The sequence below is a fragment of the Gouania willdenowi genome, chromosome 2 (genome assembly GCF_900634775.1).
Source record: "Gouania willdenowi chromosome 2, fGouWil2.1, whole genome shotgun sequence".
Lineage (NCBI taxonomy): Eukaryota > Metazoa > Chordata > Actinopteri > Blenniiformes > Gobiesocidae > Gouania > Gouania willdenowi.
This window is the reverse complement of record NC_041045.1, coordinates 7,009,438-7,028,196: the sequence shown is the minus strand read 5'-3', so window position 1 is coordinate 7,028,196 and position 18,759 is coordinate 7,009,438. Positions and strand designations below refer to the sequence as shown.

At 39.3% G+C, this 18,759-nt stretch overlaps 3 protein-coding genes across 22 annotated transcripts in view; all 3 read left to right on the top strand.

The window, feature by feature from the left end:
- Nucleotides 1–808: 808 nt before the first annotated feature.
- Nucleotides 809–3,825, top strand: rpl31 (ribosomal protein L31). Its single transcript, XM_028467546.1, has 5 exons — nucleotides 809–936; nucleotides 1,353–1,456; nucleotides 3,350–3,475; nucleotides 3,571–3,683; nucleotides 3,752–3,825. Exons 2-5 carry the CDS (start codon nucleotides 1,353–1,355, stop codon nucleotides 3,781–3,783), a joined length of 375 nt encoding a protein of 124 aa, XP_028323347.1. The 5' UTR covers nucleotides 809–936; the 3' UTR covers nucleotides 3,784–3,825.
- A 908-nt stretch (nucleotides 3,826–4,733) lies between these two features.
- Nucleotides 4,734–8,757, top strand: chst10 (carbohydrate sulfotransferase 10). Its single transcript, XM_028467920.1, has 6 exons — nucleotides 4,734–4,909; nucleotides 5,989–6,124; nucleotides 6,203–6,300; nucleotides 6,381–6,612; nucleotides 6,738–6,843; nucleotides 7,899–8,757. Exons 2-6 carry the CDS (start codon nucleotides 6,031–6,033, stop codon nucleotides 8,449–8,451), a joined length of 1,083 nt encoding a protein of 360 aa, XP_028323721.1. The 5' UTR covers nucleotides 4,734–4,909; nucleotides 5,989–6,030; the 3' UTR covers nucleotides 8,452–8,757.
- A 1,584-nt stretch (nucleotides 8,758–10,341) lies between these two features.
- The window catches only part of LOC114473721 (mitogen-activated protein kinase kinase kinase kinase 4-like), a 31,500-nt gene continuing 23,082 nt past the window's right edge, over nucleotides 10,342–18,759 (top strand). For all 20 annotated transcript variants that reach the window (XM_028463636.1, XM_028463583.1, XM_028463609.1 and 17 more), the window contains exons 1-2: nucleotides 10,342–10,601; nucleotides 10,912–10,977. In XM_028463636.1, coding sequence (XP_028319437.1) covers nucleotides 10,545–10,601; nucleotides 10,912–10,977 — 123 coding nt within the window. In that variant the 5' untranslated portion in view covers nucleotides 10,342–10,544. The remainder of the gene's footprint in view (nucleotides 10,602–10,911; nucleotides 10,978–18,759) is intronic.

The following is an 18,759-nucleotide window of genomic DNA, read 5'->3' as shown; positions in this document are numbered from 1 at the left end:
AGAGTATAAATGTTTTTCATTGCCAATGTGGCCAAACAATTTAATTATTTATTGGTAATTTATGACCCACGGTGATCCTGGAGGGCTCCTGTCATTGGTTGTCTACTGCACGGGTTGCGAGATGCCTTTAAGAAACAGAATTTTCCACCACCTAATGTCAAATATGTTTACCCATTATTGTCACTTTTAACCTCTTTTCAACATTTTTCGTGCTTATTTTTTTGCCGATTTAACCACATTCACGATATTGTCATACCCATTATAAAGTGATTGTTCCACTGTTAACACTTTGGGGGTCATGGGCTGAAAAGGTTGAGAACCACTGATCGACTGCAGGATGATACAAATTTAGATCAAATGAAGGGTGGTTTGGTTTAGTAATGTAACATCTAACACATGCTGGACTGCAGTGCTCTAGGACCCGTATGGGATGCCTGGTAAACTGAAAAAATCACACACCTAATTGTAATTTATGAGGTATGGTATACGGGCTACTCTGTAACAGAATATACTGTTTTGTTTTTTTCCCCCCAAGCAACAAAAGAGGTTTGTATGTAAGTAAGTAATAATTTTCAAAGATAGATTAAAGGTCTCAACACAGTGTGACAGGGAAATATTTATTCAAATTAATAATAATAAAAAAGCAGATATCGTTTTAAGAGGCTCAGAAATAAGTCCAAAGAAAAAGCAAGATATGACATTAAAAGGAGGAAACTAATGCGGATTAGAACATGTTTAAAATGGACGATGGTGGAGAGATGTTGATATTCTTTAATAAAATGTAATTTATTTATCTGTTTTCTTTTAGTGGCGGATCGTTAGATTATCGGTTTCTTGTTTCCAGTGGGTCTACCTTTAGAACGGACCTGCTTCCTTTACCCGTCATCCCCCGCGGTAGTTCCGTCCTTCCGACTTCCGCCTCCGCTACGAGCCGAGGTGAGTTTCTCTTTCTGAGAGCTTTTCTTCTACAATCCAACTCCATCATGTGTGATTTCGCCACTTATTTAGCGCATCGTCCTCTTATATCTGTCTATAAACAGTGTTTCGCTCGTCAGATTGTGTTTTTGAAGCACAAAAGCAAACATTTGCTTAATTTTAGCGATATACGGGAGCGGCGGCTAAGTCTGATAGCATGGCTGCTGTAGCTGGAGTCTGGTCACATTACATTTCACTGTTTTTCTCAGTTAAAGGCAACGTTACGTTTATTGAAGACTGTAAGAAAAAAAATGTTGCAACAAAACACAATTTTAATGCTAGCTAGATGCTAACGAGCGGCTTTGCCCTCACGTTTGTTGTTTTGCACCAAATTGCACGGGTACGACTGTGGTCATGACTGTTATTTTTTCTTCTAGATGGCCCCAACTAAGAAAGGAGAGAAGAAAAAGGGTCGTTCAGCCATCAATGAGGTGGTGACCAGAGAGTACACTATCAATGTCCACAAGCGCATCCATGGAGTGTGAGTACTTTTGCATTAAAGCTCATGTTTTAGTTCAGGGGCCACATACAGAGCAGGTCATCTTGAGTGGGTCGCATATGTTGGGCAGTAAACTGAGTATTTGAATCACTATTGTGCTCTAGTTTGCACTTCTACGTATTATTAAATGATAATTTGTGTGGCACTGATAATATCAAAGCAATAAGTGATAGATTTTAGTCCCTGCAGCATCTTCACTTTCAATGTATTTGATTTTGTGACCCATTTTTTATGTCATTTAAGGAAATTTTGTTGTGTAATTTAAAGAAAATTGCAGGATTTGGGCAATATTTTGTTTAATCACGACAAATTGATTGTCGTGATATAAGCATGGGGAGAATACAAGTCCTAATATAGTGGGTTTCCATTGAATTAGTGCATTAATTTATAGATATCTACAACTGAATTAGTTGGTAATTTACACAAGAATTCATGGTTTCTCTGTGTGCCGAATTGAATGCTCTAAAGGGCCGGATTTGGCCCCCGGGCCCTGAGTTTGACACGTGTTTTAGGGCAATGCATTGAATTGTAAGGTTATTGTTTCCAATGCAGTTTTTACGTTAGGTCCTACCTTTTATTTACATCTTTGTTGTACTTCTTTTGCATATTTTTTAATATTGTTTTATGTATTACTATGACAACACAGGTGTGTGTAGGAGCTACTTCTGAAGTGTATGAAGCTCTTGTTGCAGCCACTGTCTGTGTTAGCTGCACTATTTACACACAAGTGATTTTAAAGAGGATGTTTAGTATTCTCAGATAGTGCACTTCATTTGTATGGATCTAAACATGTCCCAGACTTTGACACACATGTTCATTGTTTAGTCAAATGTGCCTCACAGTGGTGTGGAGCACAGATGTTTAAGGTTGAAAATGGAAAGAATGGCTGTAGAATGTGAAAAAAATATTACTTTAGAAAACATTTTGTTGTTAAATGTGAAGATGAGGAGCAGGAAATTCTAAACCAATGGTTGTGTTGAATAAAATGCCAATTATTGTCGCGTCACTTTTTATCCAAAATGTGCTTTTGCAAATGAACTGACGTCTTCTCGCTGCGTAAAGATATCACAAACTTTCTAAAGTTAAATCAGAAACCAAACCACGGGATTGTTAATGTAGTTTCTGTGAACATCCTGGTCTGAAAGCATCCTCAGAGATTCAGCAGCACAAACTCTTATCTGTCCTTAAAAAATATATATAACCTCATTTTCCGTGTTCACTTTTGCAGACACATCTCTGTTCGTGTAAATCATGTTCCTTCAGGAGCCTGAATAAATCGAATCTTTTTTTATTTTATTTCATCAGACATACAATTTTTCCACAGCAACGTACAAATGTTTTCTCACTTCTGTGTTTCAGGCTGATCCTTTAAAACACACTTGTCAAACTCAGGGGACCGGGGGCCAAATCCAGCCCTTTGGAGCATCCAATTTGGCCCGCATAAGAAAGTAAAAATGACAGCGAAAACATGAATCATTGTGTAGATTAAAGTCAACAATATTTGCACTATTGCAGTCATTTTCAATGTTAAATAGTTGAAGAAAACTCAGAATTCTTACGAGATCCTTTAATTTTTCTCAAATATTTCCATATTTCCCTTAAATAAATAGAAATTTGTCACAAAATCAAGGAAATTTAAAGTGACGATCCTGTTGGGACATAAATCTCTTATTGCTTGGATATGGTCGGTTTCTTTCTAACACATGTTGTATTTTATGTATACGCAGAAGTGCAAACTAGGGCACAACAATGTTGAAATTGCTCATTTTCTTGCATTAAATCTGTGACTCACCTGAGATCAAACTGCTCGTATTTGGCCCCTGAACTAAAATGAGTTTGACACCCCTGGTTTAAAATGTCTGTTTTTGTTTGCAGAGGGTTCAAGAAAAGGGCTCCCCGCGCCATCAAGGAGATCCGCAAGTTCGCCGTGAAGGAGATGGGAACCCCTGACGTCCGCATCGACACTCGCCTCAACAAGGCTGTGTGGAGCAAAGGCATCAGGTGAGAAAGAGGAGGGGCTTTGAACACATACCCTTTCCTTTAGCGTAGACTGGTTATGATCATATATATTAATCCACATCTGCACGTGTGTGTAGGAACGTGCCGTACAGGATACGCGTGCGTCTGTCCAGGAAGCGCAATGAGGACGAGGACTCACCCAACAAACTGTACACCCTGGTCACATACGTTCCTGTCACCACATGCAAAGGTAAGATGAGGCGCTTTATCCTGAGCCCTGATGACACGTCTAACCTGCTCCTCTGTTTGTGTCTTCAGGTCTGCAGACTGTCAATGTGGATGAAAACTAAGTTTGTCCCCTCTGAGAGTGGAATAAAAAGAAATTAAAGATGCTTCTTTGTCTTTTTTTTTTTATTTTTTAAATCGACCTGGTGTTACGTAGCCGAGAGTTTAATGGATGTATCAAACATTTATGTTTGTTTTACAGAAGATGTGCATTTTTATTTGTGTCCATTACCTGTTAACATACTGTATGTAAGTAGCTGTGATAAGATTAGCAGCAACACGGTATAAGAGCAGAGCAAAAATAAATACTAACTCTAGTTTTAAAGGTTTTAAATTAAAGTTTTTGTCAATTTTTTTCCTTGATTGAAATGTGGACGGAAAAATACAAAAAAATTGTACCATTTTTGAAGATGATAAAAACCATTTGAAGCATGTTGGGAATGAAGATTTAACTCTTATTTTACAAAGAAAGTTGACATTGGTTTTGAGTTAACGTATTAGGAAGTTATTTTGGTTACACCTGCCAGAAACAATGTATTTTTTGAACATTTAATTTATTCAGAACATTTTTTATTCGTAACAGAACAGTGAAATGTGCTGCGTATAAAGATGAGGACAGGTAGCAGATTCTTTAAATCAGTTTTTTAAAAAAAACAAGCGTCAAGAATAACACAAAAAAGGCATATCTATATAAATGAGTGTAGGGCCCATTCAGTTTTAGTGAAAGAAAATATTTTTAAGAATAAAATTAGTGTACAAACAGTAAACACATAGTTAAACTTGAAATTTACACATATCTCTAAAACTGCAACCTGAGGTGATTTTACTTATATTATTAAGGTCAAAGTTCAACTGCAGATTTCAACAATGCTGATAAAATTTAAAAAAAAAATATTTTACAAGAAGCTACATTGACCTTTTCATGCGTTTATTCTTTGTTTTCCCACATTTATTTTTATTGTATATATATATATATATGTACCAACCAATGAGGAACTGTCTGGACAGATCACGTGGTACGGCAGCCTTGCGAGGCTTGCCTCATCGCCGACGTCACTGACAAGTATGCGTACTATTTTGCTTATGCGCTCCACCTTAAGTCACTGACAATGGAACGTGTTATTACTCCTAATCCGTGGTTGTGCCGCTGCCGAGGTGTCCGTTAGAACTAACGGAAGTTCACTATTGGAGGTAAAGTGTCATGTTTTCACTATTTAGTGTGTGGCTAGCTCAGTAGCATGATAGCTAGCTGGCCATTAGCTTTGAATACGTTACAACCTCACTGAGCTAACGTGGCTAATTCCCTTCAGGGGTCAATAACAGTCAAAGTAATAAAGAAACCAAAGCTTTTTCAAACAATATAAAGCATTTAGATTCGCATGTTTTGATGATTTTAATTTTAAAAGCTTTCGATACAGTGGAATCTGGCAACACCTACTGGTCAGTGTTGCTGTCAATAATACAACATCAAATGCATGTATTATAATTTGATTGCAGCGTAATTAATGAAAGTAGATGATAAAGTTCATGCTTTTCAGTGTCATAATGACATAGAATTTTATGCATTTTTTTATGGAAGCCCAATCCCGCCAGTAAAAAAATAAAAGGAAAAGGAAAATTATATAAAAAAAAAAAAATGTCTTAAGTCATAATTATGAGATTGTCCCAGTCCCTTTCAACAGTAGCTTTGGTGCATCACATGGAAGACCATTTAGACCTCTTAGATCACTAATGTCAAACTCAAGGTTTGCGGGCAAAGTTCGCCCCCTCCAGTGTATCGAGTCCGGCCCTCAGGAAGTAAAAAAAAATACAGCAAAAACAGGACTTTTTGTAAAATTGTACAATTCTGACAAATTACATTGCAAATTTCCTGAAAATTAGTTGCAAAGTCAAGGAATTTTGACTAAATTGTTTTACATACTTAACTATGAGATCGTATCTCATAGTTATGACACTTTTCATTTTCCTTGTTGTTTCTTTTACGAGCAGGAATGGGATTGCTTAATTTCTTCTCATACAATGGTTGAAAAAACTACTGTCCTCTTCTTTTTAGATTCATATCTGAAGTTATCTCTTCTCTGGAATGTAACGATGCTTCACTCAGGGAATCATGTGATTTTATGTGTAGCGAGATAAGCGATGGAGACATGTTGTTGTTATAACATCTGTTGTCACTTTCACAGCTGAATACAAATATTTTATCCTGATTATTAAACATTTTGTGTTTTCAAATGTGAGGAGTAATCATTGAGATGTGTGTGTGTCTTCAGGGGCATCTCTACTGTTTCCATGGGCGACTGCTGACCACAGCAATGCGCCCCCACTGTCTGCTGGTCGGGGCCTGCGGCTGGATGCTGCTCATCTTCCTGTTTGTCAGCAAGTTCCTTAGCTCCAGAAGCGGGGACGGTGAGCTGCTGCTGGATCAGTGACTGGGTGTGTGTGTTTGTTTCTTAAATAACTCGTCCAACCTGTGTGTGTTTTCAGACTATGGGCAGGGCTACACTTTGCCTGCATCCAAGCTGGTCAAACCCGTCCCTGTGGTGATTTATCCGGAAAAATCTGATCTTGAAACAGTTAAGGAGGTCAGTACAAGAAGAACACATTTAACAATCCGCCCTGGTGTGCTGGATATCATTAGACCCATTGTGTGGCTTTGTCTCAGAGCGTGGCGACGCCCACAGAAGGCGAGTGGCAGTCGGTGTCTGAGAAGCGTATGGAGCTGCTCGGCGCCATGTGCAGGAACAGCAGCAGCGGCCTAAGGAATCTGACCCACGTCCCCATCAGCAAGTTTGTCCTGGACCGCATCTTTGTGTGCGACAAACACAAGATCCTGTTCTGCCAGACACCCAAAGTGGGCAACACTCAGTGGAAGAAGGTCCTCATTGTGCTCAACGGTGCGTCGAGACAAAGCTTTTTTCTGCTTTTATTTTGAAAGCAGCAGAGTGCAGACAGTGCACATCTTTTTCATTATTTACTGATCGATAATAATCATCATAAATGTTCGTGTTGCGGCCGACAGGAGCGTTCTCCTCCGTGGAGGAAATCCCAGAGAATCTCGTCCACGACCACGAGAAGAACGGCCTTCCTCGCCTGTCGTCGCTCTCGCCACAGGAAATAACGCAGAGGTTAGCTCACGCTGCGCGGCCGCATCTGTAATGGTCAATGGAAAGCAGCGTTTCTACATGTTTAATAAAAATAGAAAAAATAATAGCAAAAATACATTACAATCATTTTAGTGCACTTTACATTGTAAAATTTAGATTTAAAATGACAACCATATTCCTAAATATGAGTCCAAAACACAAAAAACAACATCAGACACACATTGAATCCATACAAAAAATAAATCCCGAAATATACAAAATGAATAAAAAATGTATTAAAATTGTATGTATTAAAAAAACACACACAATCTAAAAATACACAAAAGGAATCTAAAAACACAAAATGACAACAAAGATACACAATATGAATCCAAAAATGTACAAAAACACACAAAATGAATCAAAAAACGTGCAAAATGAATCCAAAAATACACAAAATGAATCCAAAAATACACAAAATGAATCCAAAAATACACAAAATAAATCAAAACACACAAATTGAATCCAAAAATACACAAAATGAATCCAAAAACACACAAAATGAATCCAAAAATACACAGAAGGAATAAAAAAACACACATAACAACAGACACACAAAATGAATCCAAAAACACACAAAATAAATCAAAACACACAAAATGATTCCAAAAACACACAAAATGAATCCAAAAATACACAAAATGAATCCAAAAATACACAGAAGGAATAAAAAAAAAACACACATAACAGACACACAAAATGAATCAAAAAATACATATAATTTATCAAAAAATACACAAAATGAATCCAAAGATACACTAAATGAATCAAAAACCCCACAAAACGACATCAAAAGTACATAAATTGAAATCAAAAGCACACAAAACAATATCGGAAATACACAAAAATGCACAAAATTAATGCATAAACAAAGAATGACAACAAATAAATTATGGAAACGCGACATAAAATACATGCATTAATTGAAATACGTAAAATTGAAACCAAAACCACAAAAATTGAACCTTAGATTGTTTCCTGTATCCGTGCTCTGATTGGTTGACATGAATTGTGATCTTGATGTGCTACTTCCACAGATTAAACACCTACTTTAAGTTCCTCATCGTGCGGGACCCGTTCGAGCGCCTCATTTCCGCTTTTAAGGACAAGTTTGTGAAGAACCCACGCTTCGAGCCGTGGTACAAACACGACATCGCCCCGGCCATCATCCGCAAGTACCGTAAGAGCCACCGGAACAGCGAGCTGGCCGAGTCCGGGCTGCACTTCGAGGACTTTGTGCGTTACCTTGGCGACGCCGAGGGCCGCCGGCGCCTGGACCGGCAGTTTGGGGAGCACATCATCCACTGGGTGACCTACGCAGAGCTGTGCGCCCCCTGTGAGATACACTACAGCGTGGTGGGCCACCACGAAACCCTGGAGAAGGACGTGCCCTATATCCTGAGGGCGGCGGGCATCGATCGCCTGGTGTCGTACCCGTCCATCCCGCCGGGCATCACTCGCTACAACAGAACCAAGGTGGAGCGCTACTTCTCAGGCATCAGCAGGCGGGACATCAGGCGTCTGTACGCACACTACAGCGGAGACTTCCAGCTCTTTGGTTACCAGACTCCTGACTTCCTACTCAACTGAACACATTAGCACTGACGCACATGTATTGTTGAGTCGAGGTTTCAATTTGGTAAACGAAACCTCAGCTTAACCTACTGTTCAAAATGAAGACAAAATGAATCTTGCTGGAACTACTGACCGGAGTTGATTACTACTGCCTGCGCACTGTTTCCATGGAGATACCAATTTTCTAACAACATGGTGTCGTTTTAGTACTTGATTTAATGTACGTGGCCAACTGACCTGCTTTGATTGGAGGCTTCAGTAATAATCAGCCTTAAGTTTATTTCTGAAAAAAAAAATATATAAAATTCTGTTTTTTCTGAATGTTTGTTTTTTGGGCTATTACTTTTTTTCTTCTGTTTTTTGTGCTTGTTTTTTTCCCTGTTTTTCGGACAGAAAGAAGACCTCTGAAAAACTTAAGAAAAGGAAAAAAATGAGTCCGAAAAACAGGAAAAACTATTATTATAAATTATTCAGAACATTATTATTCATTTTTTCAATTGAATGCAATACGCTTTGGTGGAAATGTCCTTTAATATCAGTAACTTTGATTGAAATTCCATGGGTTTATTTCTGACTAGTGTGAATAATCTGCAGCGTTTCAAAGTCAATCTGAAACATTTTTAAACCATAATAATTTCCAAGTATCTATTTAACGTTACAGTAAGTATAGATTATTTTTTTTTCTAATGATTTCTTTTTAGAGTTATGGTAACTATTGATTTCATGGGAGTGTGCAACATGATGATGTCATCATAGCATCTTTCCTCCACCAGGTGGTGTTGCAGAGTAAGAAAAAGCAGCCAGGGAGCAATTCAGTAAGAGGTTCTCAACATGTGGGTCGCTGACGACTAGTAGAAATGGGATGTACTGTAAATCGCACAATAGGAAGGGTTGTCTAATTTAGCCAAAGCATGTTTTAATACAAGCATTTTCACAAGAATATAAGAAATAAAGTAAATTATCTGTTTTGATTCAAACTTGTCAGTTTTATTGTTGACTTTAAACTTGTGGATGAAAATGTGTACCCCGTTATTTTGTTTTTATTGAGTAGAAAAGTGGATGTTTAGCGTTTACACGTGACTGTGCAGCATCAGTGCTCTGTTTCTGCCACACCCATGATCACTTTCTATTGACAGTGAGGCCGGGTGCGCATGCGCGACAGCAGGCTGCATGGTGGCTTCATAAAAAAAAAAAAAAAAATCCTTTGTCCGACCCCGTCCTGGTTTTTATTAAAACTCGTATAAACGGAAAAAGAATTGAACGCCGCTGGTGATTCACGGAGAGCCAGTGCGTTCATTCCTTTTGTTTTTCTTTATCTGTGCAGCCGAGCCGGCTTCCTGTCCGAGCAGCTAAAGCGCACAAATACAGGCACGAGGACGGCGGAAAAGTGGCGGACGCGCTTTCAAAATAAAATGATGGGGCAGATGTTTTGTATACAATAGGGGTGTCAAACTTGTTTTATTTCAGGAGTCAGTTTGAGCTCAAGTGACCAGGCAAGATTTGTTTAATATTATTATTTAAAAAAAGAGCTAAAAGACCCTGTTGTAATAACAAGATCAGCTTAAAATGAACTGGATTCAAAAGAATAAATACACAAAACAAATGCACAAAATTGATGCATAAACACTAAGAATGGCAACAAAAAATTGAATCCCGAAAAACATGTATAATTTATTTTTACACAGTTGTAATAACACAAGATTAGCTGAAAATGAACTGAATTTAAAAGTGTAGGACGGTAGTGAAAAGATAAAATACATTTAGTAGATGAATTTATTTAGTTGACAAAAAATAATTGTGTAAGCATTGTAGATATAGAATATAAAACGTTGTTACAAACTAGTAACAAGCGTAAACCGGGCTTTTATGTTGAAAGCGCGTAGAGGAAGTAGAGTCTCGCTCTGGGCTCTGAGGAACAACAGAGAGCAGAGAACGGTCAGCCTGCTGCCACCTCAACATGGAGTAACAGAGCCCAGGCGTCGGTGCTTTCAGGCAGACTCGGAGAGAGAAGGAGCCGGGCCTCTCTGTGCTAGCTTTGCCCTCCCAATGAGCCAGGGGCCATTGTTGTGTTTGCTCACGGCATAGCTAGCTCCGCTTCCCCGGGAAAGATGGCGAACGACTCCCCAGCTAAAAGTCTGGTGGACATAGACCTGGCTTCACTGCGGGTGAGAGCTCCCGATATTTGTCTTTTTTTTTTTTTTTTAACCCCCAATTTTCCTCTATTTTCGGATCTCGATCAAACCATTGGCTTTAGGTGGATATAAGCGGAGCAAGTCCGATTCCGTTGTGTGTTGCGCTGAAATGACCGCTGATCCACAGCGAGGTGTTCCCACTGTCTGCCTTTCCTTTGTTCGAGATGGCATGTAGGGGCGCAACAGCTGGCTCACACTGGACCATGCGATCACTGATATCACACACACACATACACACACACTGATACCACACACACTCATCATGCCTGTGCTTTTCTTACAGGACCCAGCTGGGATATTTGAACTGGTGGAGGTGGTTGGAAACGGCACCTATGGACAAGTATACAAGGTTGGTTGGATGCTAGGTTGGATGGATGGATGGATGGAGGCGCTGTGCCTGCCCTGTTTGCTCAATGACTTCTCACACTTATTGATTCTATGTGGGAATACACACATAAGTTTAACAACTTTACGACTAGGGCTGGGCGACATATCGAGATTCTATTTTGGCGATATCAAAAAATTACATCCAAATGCTAACATTAACACCTGATAGATTTATCTTTGGAAATGTTGTGTTTTTTTAAATCGTAACTCTATATTTTGTGATGAGATGACATATTTTTGTGTTTTGTGCTGTGTGAATAAAGTTAAATTGAATTTTTTTTTTTTTTTTTTAAAGAAGAAGAAATGTGACACTCATGTTTTGGAAAAGGGAGAATTTCATCCACTAAAAAAGAAAAAATGCTCAGATTTTAGTGAGATAATAAAGCATTGCAATGTAGCTACAGAGTAGAGCTGGCAGATATATCGAGATTGATGATATATCGGCTTTTCTATTTTGGCGATATAGAAAATTAAAATATAGCCTATATCTATATGTATTTTTTTGTTTTAGGAGTCAGTGCTTTCACTACTTCTCAGAACAGCATTAAAAAGCAGTTTAACTCACACGTGCTGTCCTTTATTGGAGAAAAAGCCCAAAGTGGCACATATCGTGCAACTGTTTGCTCATAAATGTGCCTGTATGGCAATTTTACATCAGCAAATTTAACCCTGAAATGTCTTTGTGGTCAGACTTAATTTGAATTAAAATGATTGAGATTTATACCGTTTATCGCCATTTTGAGAAAAAACATTGAGATATGAGTTTTGGTCCATATCGCCCAGCTCTATCCCGACACATCTGCTGTTTAATGTTGACGTCACTAGACTCCTGATGCATCACCTGAATGAAGATCATTGAGACACAGCATGTGTCATACACCTGATGTCACTCTGTAGTAGGGCTGGGCGATATGGACCAAACACACTATTCTATATCTATTCACAGTAGCTACAGTCGCTAGAAGCTAATAAGAACATGTCTGAGTCTTCTAATTGATGACTTCTTCAGCCAAGGGTGTGCCTCACAAATCTATGGATTACATCTTTACAACTTAGTTATTACTGTACAATTTCAGTAATCATGGAAAACAGATGGAATTCTTGGAATTCACATCCAAAATGGAAATTGCAATCATTTTACTTGTTTGTTTTCAATTATTATGATTTATTTTTTGGCAAATATGCTGAAATATCATCACTAAACCTCCCAAAAAGGAATTTAGCGCAGATTTGGGACAATATCACACATTTTTACAATATTCTCTCATGATTTTATTTTTGCTCACCAAAGCATAGAAATCTAAAATTAATAACAATAGCTAACTCAACTATTTAAGAAAAAAAAATAATCAGTGATAATGTTACTTAATGAATAATTGCATCTATCGCATCTCACATCAACAAGCTTATAGCTTGAAAAGCTCATTTTAAGATAATGCTAATTTAATCCTCGATTGTTCTATCAACCTCGATTCCATTCATATGCTCCGTCAAATGAACGTTGAATTGTCCAGTTTGGATGTTTTAAGTGAGAAATATGTAACTTTTATCACAGCGGGGGCCACAGAACTGTGATTGTCTGATTATCTGCATTTAGAATAATGAACAATAAGAGCGTTAATACAAGACAGAACAAAGGGTTTTGTGTGTACTTGAGGTTATTTTGTGGTTTTTGTTGTATAGTTTTGTCATTTTGTACATATTTTTCTAATTTTGTGGGTTTTTCTTGTCATTTAATGTGTTTTTATTGTCCTTTTGTGTTTTTTCCAGTCATTTTTGTTGTCCTGTTGTGTTTTAGAGTAATTTTTGTGTTACTCTGTTGTCCTTTTCTGTTTTTTTTGTGTGTTTTTGTAGCCCTTTTTACTTTTTTGGAATCATTTTTGTTGTCCTTTTGTGTGCGTGTGTGCTCGTTCATTTGTTTGGGTTTTTGTTGTCCTTTTTGTTCATTTTCAGTGTTATTTTTGGAGACTTTTTGTTTATTTTTAATGTCTTACTGTCTGTTTTTCTGATACTTTGTCCCTGGGACCCCATGTGGCTCCTGGACCTCCAGTTCCCTATGTCTGTCAATCAATAGAGCTGCATGTGGTCCTGCTCTACAGCATTGCACCCTTTAATCAATCAATGAGTCAATTGGGCTTTATTTATAGCGCACCTTAATACAATTCAGTAAAAGCAAACAAAGAATTGCCTTTAAACGAATAAATGACGAGATTGGCTCGAGACATTGGGTGGGTGGGTGGGGTGGAGCCTCCCATGAGGAAGCAGCACATCTCTCCAAGGAGCCTGCACGCTACCACTTAATGCTAACCACTTATTTAGTAAAATTACTGTCACACAGCATCGGTAGGGAGGCCTGAAGGCACATCAATGCACTCCCACTCTATCCCCCCGCCCCCTCCCCGGGCCTCAGCTCACTTGGTCAACCCATCTGCGTGCACGTGTGACAGCCACACCTGGAATCGGCATGCATGTGATAGCTGTGCAGCTGATACGTGATACAGAATTACATCTACTGCCTGTTTTTGTCCCTTTAACCTCTCGCTCCATCCACGATTGCAATGCTAATGCGCTAGCTGCGCACGATTGGAGTGTACACGCTGTCAGATTAGCTCCAAACAGGCTGCATGAGTTAAGCCGAGCTGTCAAAAGCAACCCCGAGGTGTAGCCTCCTGTCGATCAGCTGTCCATCACTTGCTCGGCCTGTCATGCGAGCATGCTAACCAAGCAGCATGTGGCGCGCTAACATGTGCAGCACTCTGCAGCTGTCCGGCCTCGGAGAGAAGCCGCCTCGCCCGCTGACAAAGCTCAGCTTGTGTTTGGGGTCTGTGAGTGCGTCAGGCTGTTAGATCCACATAGAGGAGGTGTTTGTCTGCAGCGTTTTAAACTACCACCAACTGAATAATCACAGCAGAACCCCCCACCCACCCACCCACCCACTCAGACTCAAAGCAGGGAGGAGTTCCTGCTTCCCCTCAGGCCTTCTCTGCTTTGTCCAGCACTTGGTCACAGTGTACAAAGCCCTTTTAGATCAACACAATGTCCCCAAGAGTGTCTGCTCTCACAATTTGGCGACTTTTAATTCCTATTTTGTCTTCTCTCTGTCTGCCAGTTGGACAAAAGATGATCTGAAGAGTCAGGCTTTCACAGTCATGAAAAATTATCTAATGATAGTGTTGTCATGCAGTTCCACAGAAAGCCCGATAACAAGCAGAGGAGCATCTAAAAACATGCAGGACAGGGGCTCTCCAGGCAGCCCAGATGTAGAGAAAGCCCCTGATTGGTTGCCTGAGAGAGGAAGTGTTCTTAAAGGATTTCTCCACTATTTTTTAACAACTGTGGCCAAAAACTTTTGACATGTCCTTATTAGAAGATCTATGCCTAATAAAACACATTATTTGACACCATATTTGTTTTATTAACTTTTAAAAATGAGATTACTGTTTTAGAGCCTGTGTTCCTCCATCTTGAAATCAGGTGGTTGATGATGTCACACGGCCTCATTTGCCTGTAAACATCCCATTGTTTTCTATTGGAGTGAAGCATTCAGCCTGAGTTTTAGATCATTTAGCAGCTTTTTTGGTCAAAATGCCAATTTGTGCTGCTTTTGGTTGCTCTAAATAATCAGGACTAGTTAAAGATGCCAATGTAAACCTCCTTTGTTTACGGAAAGAGAATAAAAAGGAGAGCTCTTCTTCTCTGCTTCATTGTCTACTGCCAAACCGCAGAGTTGGAACTCTCGCCGCCTGCGGTCACAGATAATTTTTCTGGTCTCAACTGTTTTTATCCTCCAGTCTGTTTGAACTCGTTATCTGCATAAAAGACACCTGTCCACACCTTCAAAGCAAAATCTGACATTTGTTGTTTTTTTAACTTGCGAGACATTCAGTCACCTGTTTTCTGGTTAAGAATATTATGTAAATGTATGATATTATTAGACCGACATGGATTTTATTTGGGCCGATGCCGATATAGATTTTTTTCCCATCAGCCTTAGCCAATGACCGATACGGACTTTCGATTTCACCGCAGAGGGTGGTGGCACTGCCTTTTATTTAATCATTTGTACAATGTTTTTACTGTAAAACAAGCTGAACATAATGTTTTTACATTCACAAGAGGGTCACTTATACAAAATCCTCATAAACAATATATATATATATATATATTATTAACTATTTCATTTGAATATTTATTTATGTTCATTATATTTCTTATATTACATGCATATGGATATTCCTAATTTATTGTTAAACTGAAATGAATTAAATGCCCGTTCAAAGTAATGACCTAATTTTGCATCTTTTTTAATGAATCATTTATATAATAAAAAATGAATGAACTACATAATAATAAAATAAACAAAAGTGGGTTGTAAAAAGATCATCCATAACTTATGTATTGATTATATTTTGTGGTGGAAAAAGCATTCCCAATCCCAGAGATTGACAATCATTATCTATTTAGCGAGCACAAAAAAATGTGAAGGGGGGCCACAATAATAATATTAATTTTATCAACGAACAACACTGGTTTCTGTGTATTTTAGGAGTAATTTTGTATGTTTTTCTTGTCATTTTGCATATGTTTTCTTTGTCTTGTTGCTTTTGGAGTCATTTTGTGTATTTTTCTGCCAAAAATAGCCCAAAATCTTTCCAAATTCTTCAATATAGGAGTCTGTATATACTTTGGTTGACTTTTACTGGCTGCTGATTGCCTGTGAGGCTTTGCAGATTCTTGCGTTAAGCCTCGTGTTAAACAGTGTAACATTAAAGCTGCAGCCCACTCTAGTGTGTATTCCTTTTGTCCCAGTCTCACCCGCGCTGACCCTCCCTCTCAATGGGTGTCACAAGACCCATAGCATCCCCTTGACCGATCACTTCTTGGCCCAACAGAACTGTCTGTGTGTTTCAGTCCGTGTGTGTGTGTGTATTTCTAACTCGTTACTCGAATGCCGTCAGGCTGAGACACAAAAGGCGCACACAGTGTCTAGTCTTGACTCTTTGGGACAGTTTGCGGGGGCGTCATAAATCTTTATTATTACCCACAGAGCTGCCAAACAAGTGGTGAAGCAGACGCGTTTTGTCGTTGATGTAGTAGCAGCGGTTGGTAAAAGCGGCGTTGTGCCTCCCCACAGCAGTTACTGCACTCTGATCGATGGTTGTACAGTGTACAGTTACCTCCCTCAGTCCACTTCCTCATCGTTGTGCCACTTTCATGCTCGGTCCTCTGGGAAGGCGGAGGGAGGGAGGGAGGGTGGGGGGTTGTTACTGTGTGAGAATTGGGTCAGTGTGCTGGTATGCAGCAGCAGTATTAAGAAGTGGAGGAGCCATCATGTGCTGCAGCTTTTAGCTCAAACACATCTGTCACACAGATATATTTATATATAAATACTTTATCACTATAGCTTCAACTGACTCTATTACTGAGACCAGACTAATATTAGTGCGTCAGAATGAGGGGATGATGCATGTGCGATGCTCCACATTTGTTGAAATCATCGCCTGGAATGAACATTAGTTTAATCTCTACTGTCCTCACATGTGGACGAATGAGCAACGCCCCGCCCTCATGACCCCACGCCCCCCATCCTCGCATGATGGTGCCACACTGATTACATCCGCTGTTTTCTGCTGGGGCAACCTCTGGCATGATGATAAGTAAGCAGGAGGCAAGTGGCCACCAAGTCCAAGGCTGAGTTTGTTTAGACAACACTTAAGTCGGCCGTTTCATTTCCAACAAAATGACTTCCTGTTTGATCTTCAGATTGCTTCTAACTGCAGAGATTACAGTTATGATGTTAAAGTAATTTGGCTTTTAAGGATTTCCCCAATTTGTTTCAAACACGGCCATTTTACCAATAAAATAACATGGATATGTGTGATATTCTCCAAAACATTCAAGTAAGATTTAAGTCTGTTATATAGCTTATTATATTTATTTTTAATTTAATTATATTTAAATTTGCACAGAGTTTCCATCTCATATTGTGGCCTATATTTGTATTTTGAAACGTTCAGATTGCTTTGGCCTGGACTGCACTGATATCTAACTGATGACATCATCACTGTATTTTTAAAAATGGGTGGGGGCTCTCCAGTGATTGGATTAGAACATGGGGATGACATCGTCACTGCGGAGGTAGGACTGATGACATCATCTCTGTATGTTCCAAAATGGGTGGGGCGTGGAGGTGGGCTCTCCAGTGATTGGCTCTGGCGCCCACGTGGCTACGGAGTGCAGCGATCAGCCAGGACCAATGTTCCAATGTTCAAATTTTCATGAGTTTTTGAATGTGTTCAGGGCCTCAAAAATGCAATCACTTTTTTGTAAGAATAATAATAATAATAAAAACGAGGTGTATTACAATAGGGTCCTACGCACCGTTGTTGCTCGGGACCTAATTACAGTTAATAGCGTGTAAATAGAGGAAAATTATCTGAATTATTACACTCTTTTATAATTCAATTTTAAATCTGCAAACTATTCAATGATCTGTTTTAGATTTTTCAACAAAAATAAGCAAAATTAAGAATATCTTGTGTCTGTTTACAGGAGTGGCCATTCTTAGAATTTGACCATCACGCTGGTGTTTGATTGGAATTCCAGGAATTGTGCGTTTTATGGTTTGTTTGTTTTTTCCTTTTCGCCTCCGGTGCTCCCACTTCTTCCCTCCACTGGTTCAAATGTCATCTTAGATCTCCACATGACCCGGTGAGCACAGGAGACTGAGGGAGGTCAAGCGTCCCACGTTACCACGGCTCCAACCATCCCTCTCCGACTTTGTCACCAGTGACCTTTGGAAGAACCAGGCAGCAGCTCCCACGCTGCGTTAACTCATAGCAGGAGTTGGTTTTGCACCTGCATGACCGGTTAGAAGGCACGTCAGTCAGTTTTAAAGCTGTAGGTGGACTCAGTTTAAACAGATGCTAAGCTAATCAATCTCGCATTAGGGGAAAACTGGGAGGGAGGGAGAGAGCTTCTGGTCAGCCATGGGTGAAGTGGATAAAAGCCTGTATGGGAAATGCTCCTCGTCTTCTACCCACTGCAGACCACTGATGATAATGCTGAGCAATGCTAAAGACTAAGGAGAGAATCCACTCTAAAGCGTGAGTCACCCAGCTGCTGTAAAGTCGCATACTCCCATACTACTCATACTAAGTCTGATCCTCAAAATGATGTAGTATGTGGTGCGTTCACATTAGATAGTATGGAAAGATTGAGTACATGAGAAATACCCGGATAGTTACTATATAAGTGTGCACGGTGGGTACACCAGTCATACTCAACCGCCCCATGATGCATTGCAAGTGGAAGGTAAAAACGTCCTGGGACCAGCTTCAAGCTAAAAGTCAAGCATCCCCTTTTCAAAACAAAAGCATATCTTTTTGTCTTCCATTAGTTTTTTAATGCTTTTGTAAATAGGGCTCTTGTTGTGAAGTTAACTGGAAGTTTGGTCAATAGCACAATGGAAGTTTTCCGAAAATCTCCGAAATGTCATAGTAGAATAATTTTTCCGTAAGTTTTATAGAACAAATGAGCACTTGTTGATATTCTACTTTGTCACTTTCAGAGCTTTCAAAGGTGGAGAATCAATGGAGATATTTAGCCTCAGTGTGCTTCAGGTTTTTGTCGTTGTTGGTTCCAAATGCATCTTGGGAAACTTTGCAGTATACTTAACTGGGAACGCTCATCATCGGTCATCATCCTAATCATACTTGTCCAATATAGTAGAGTTGACAGTATA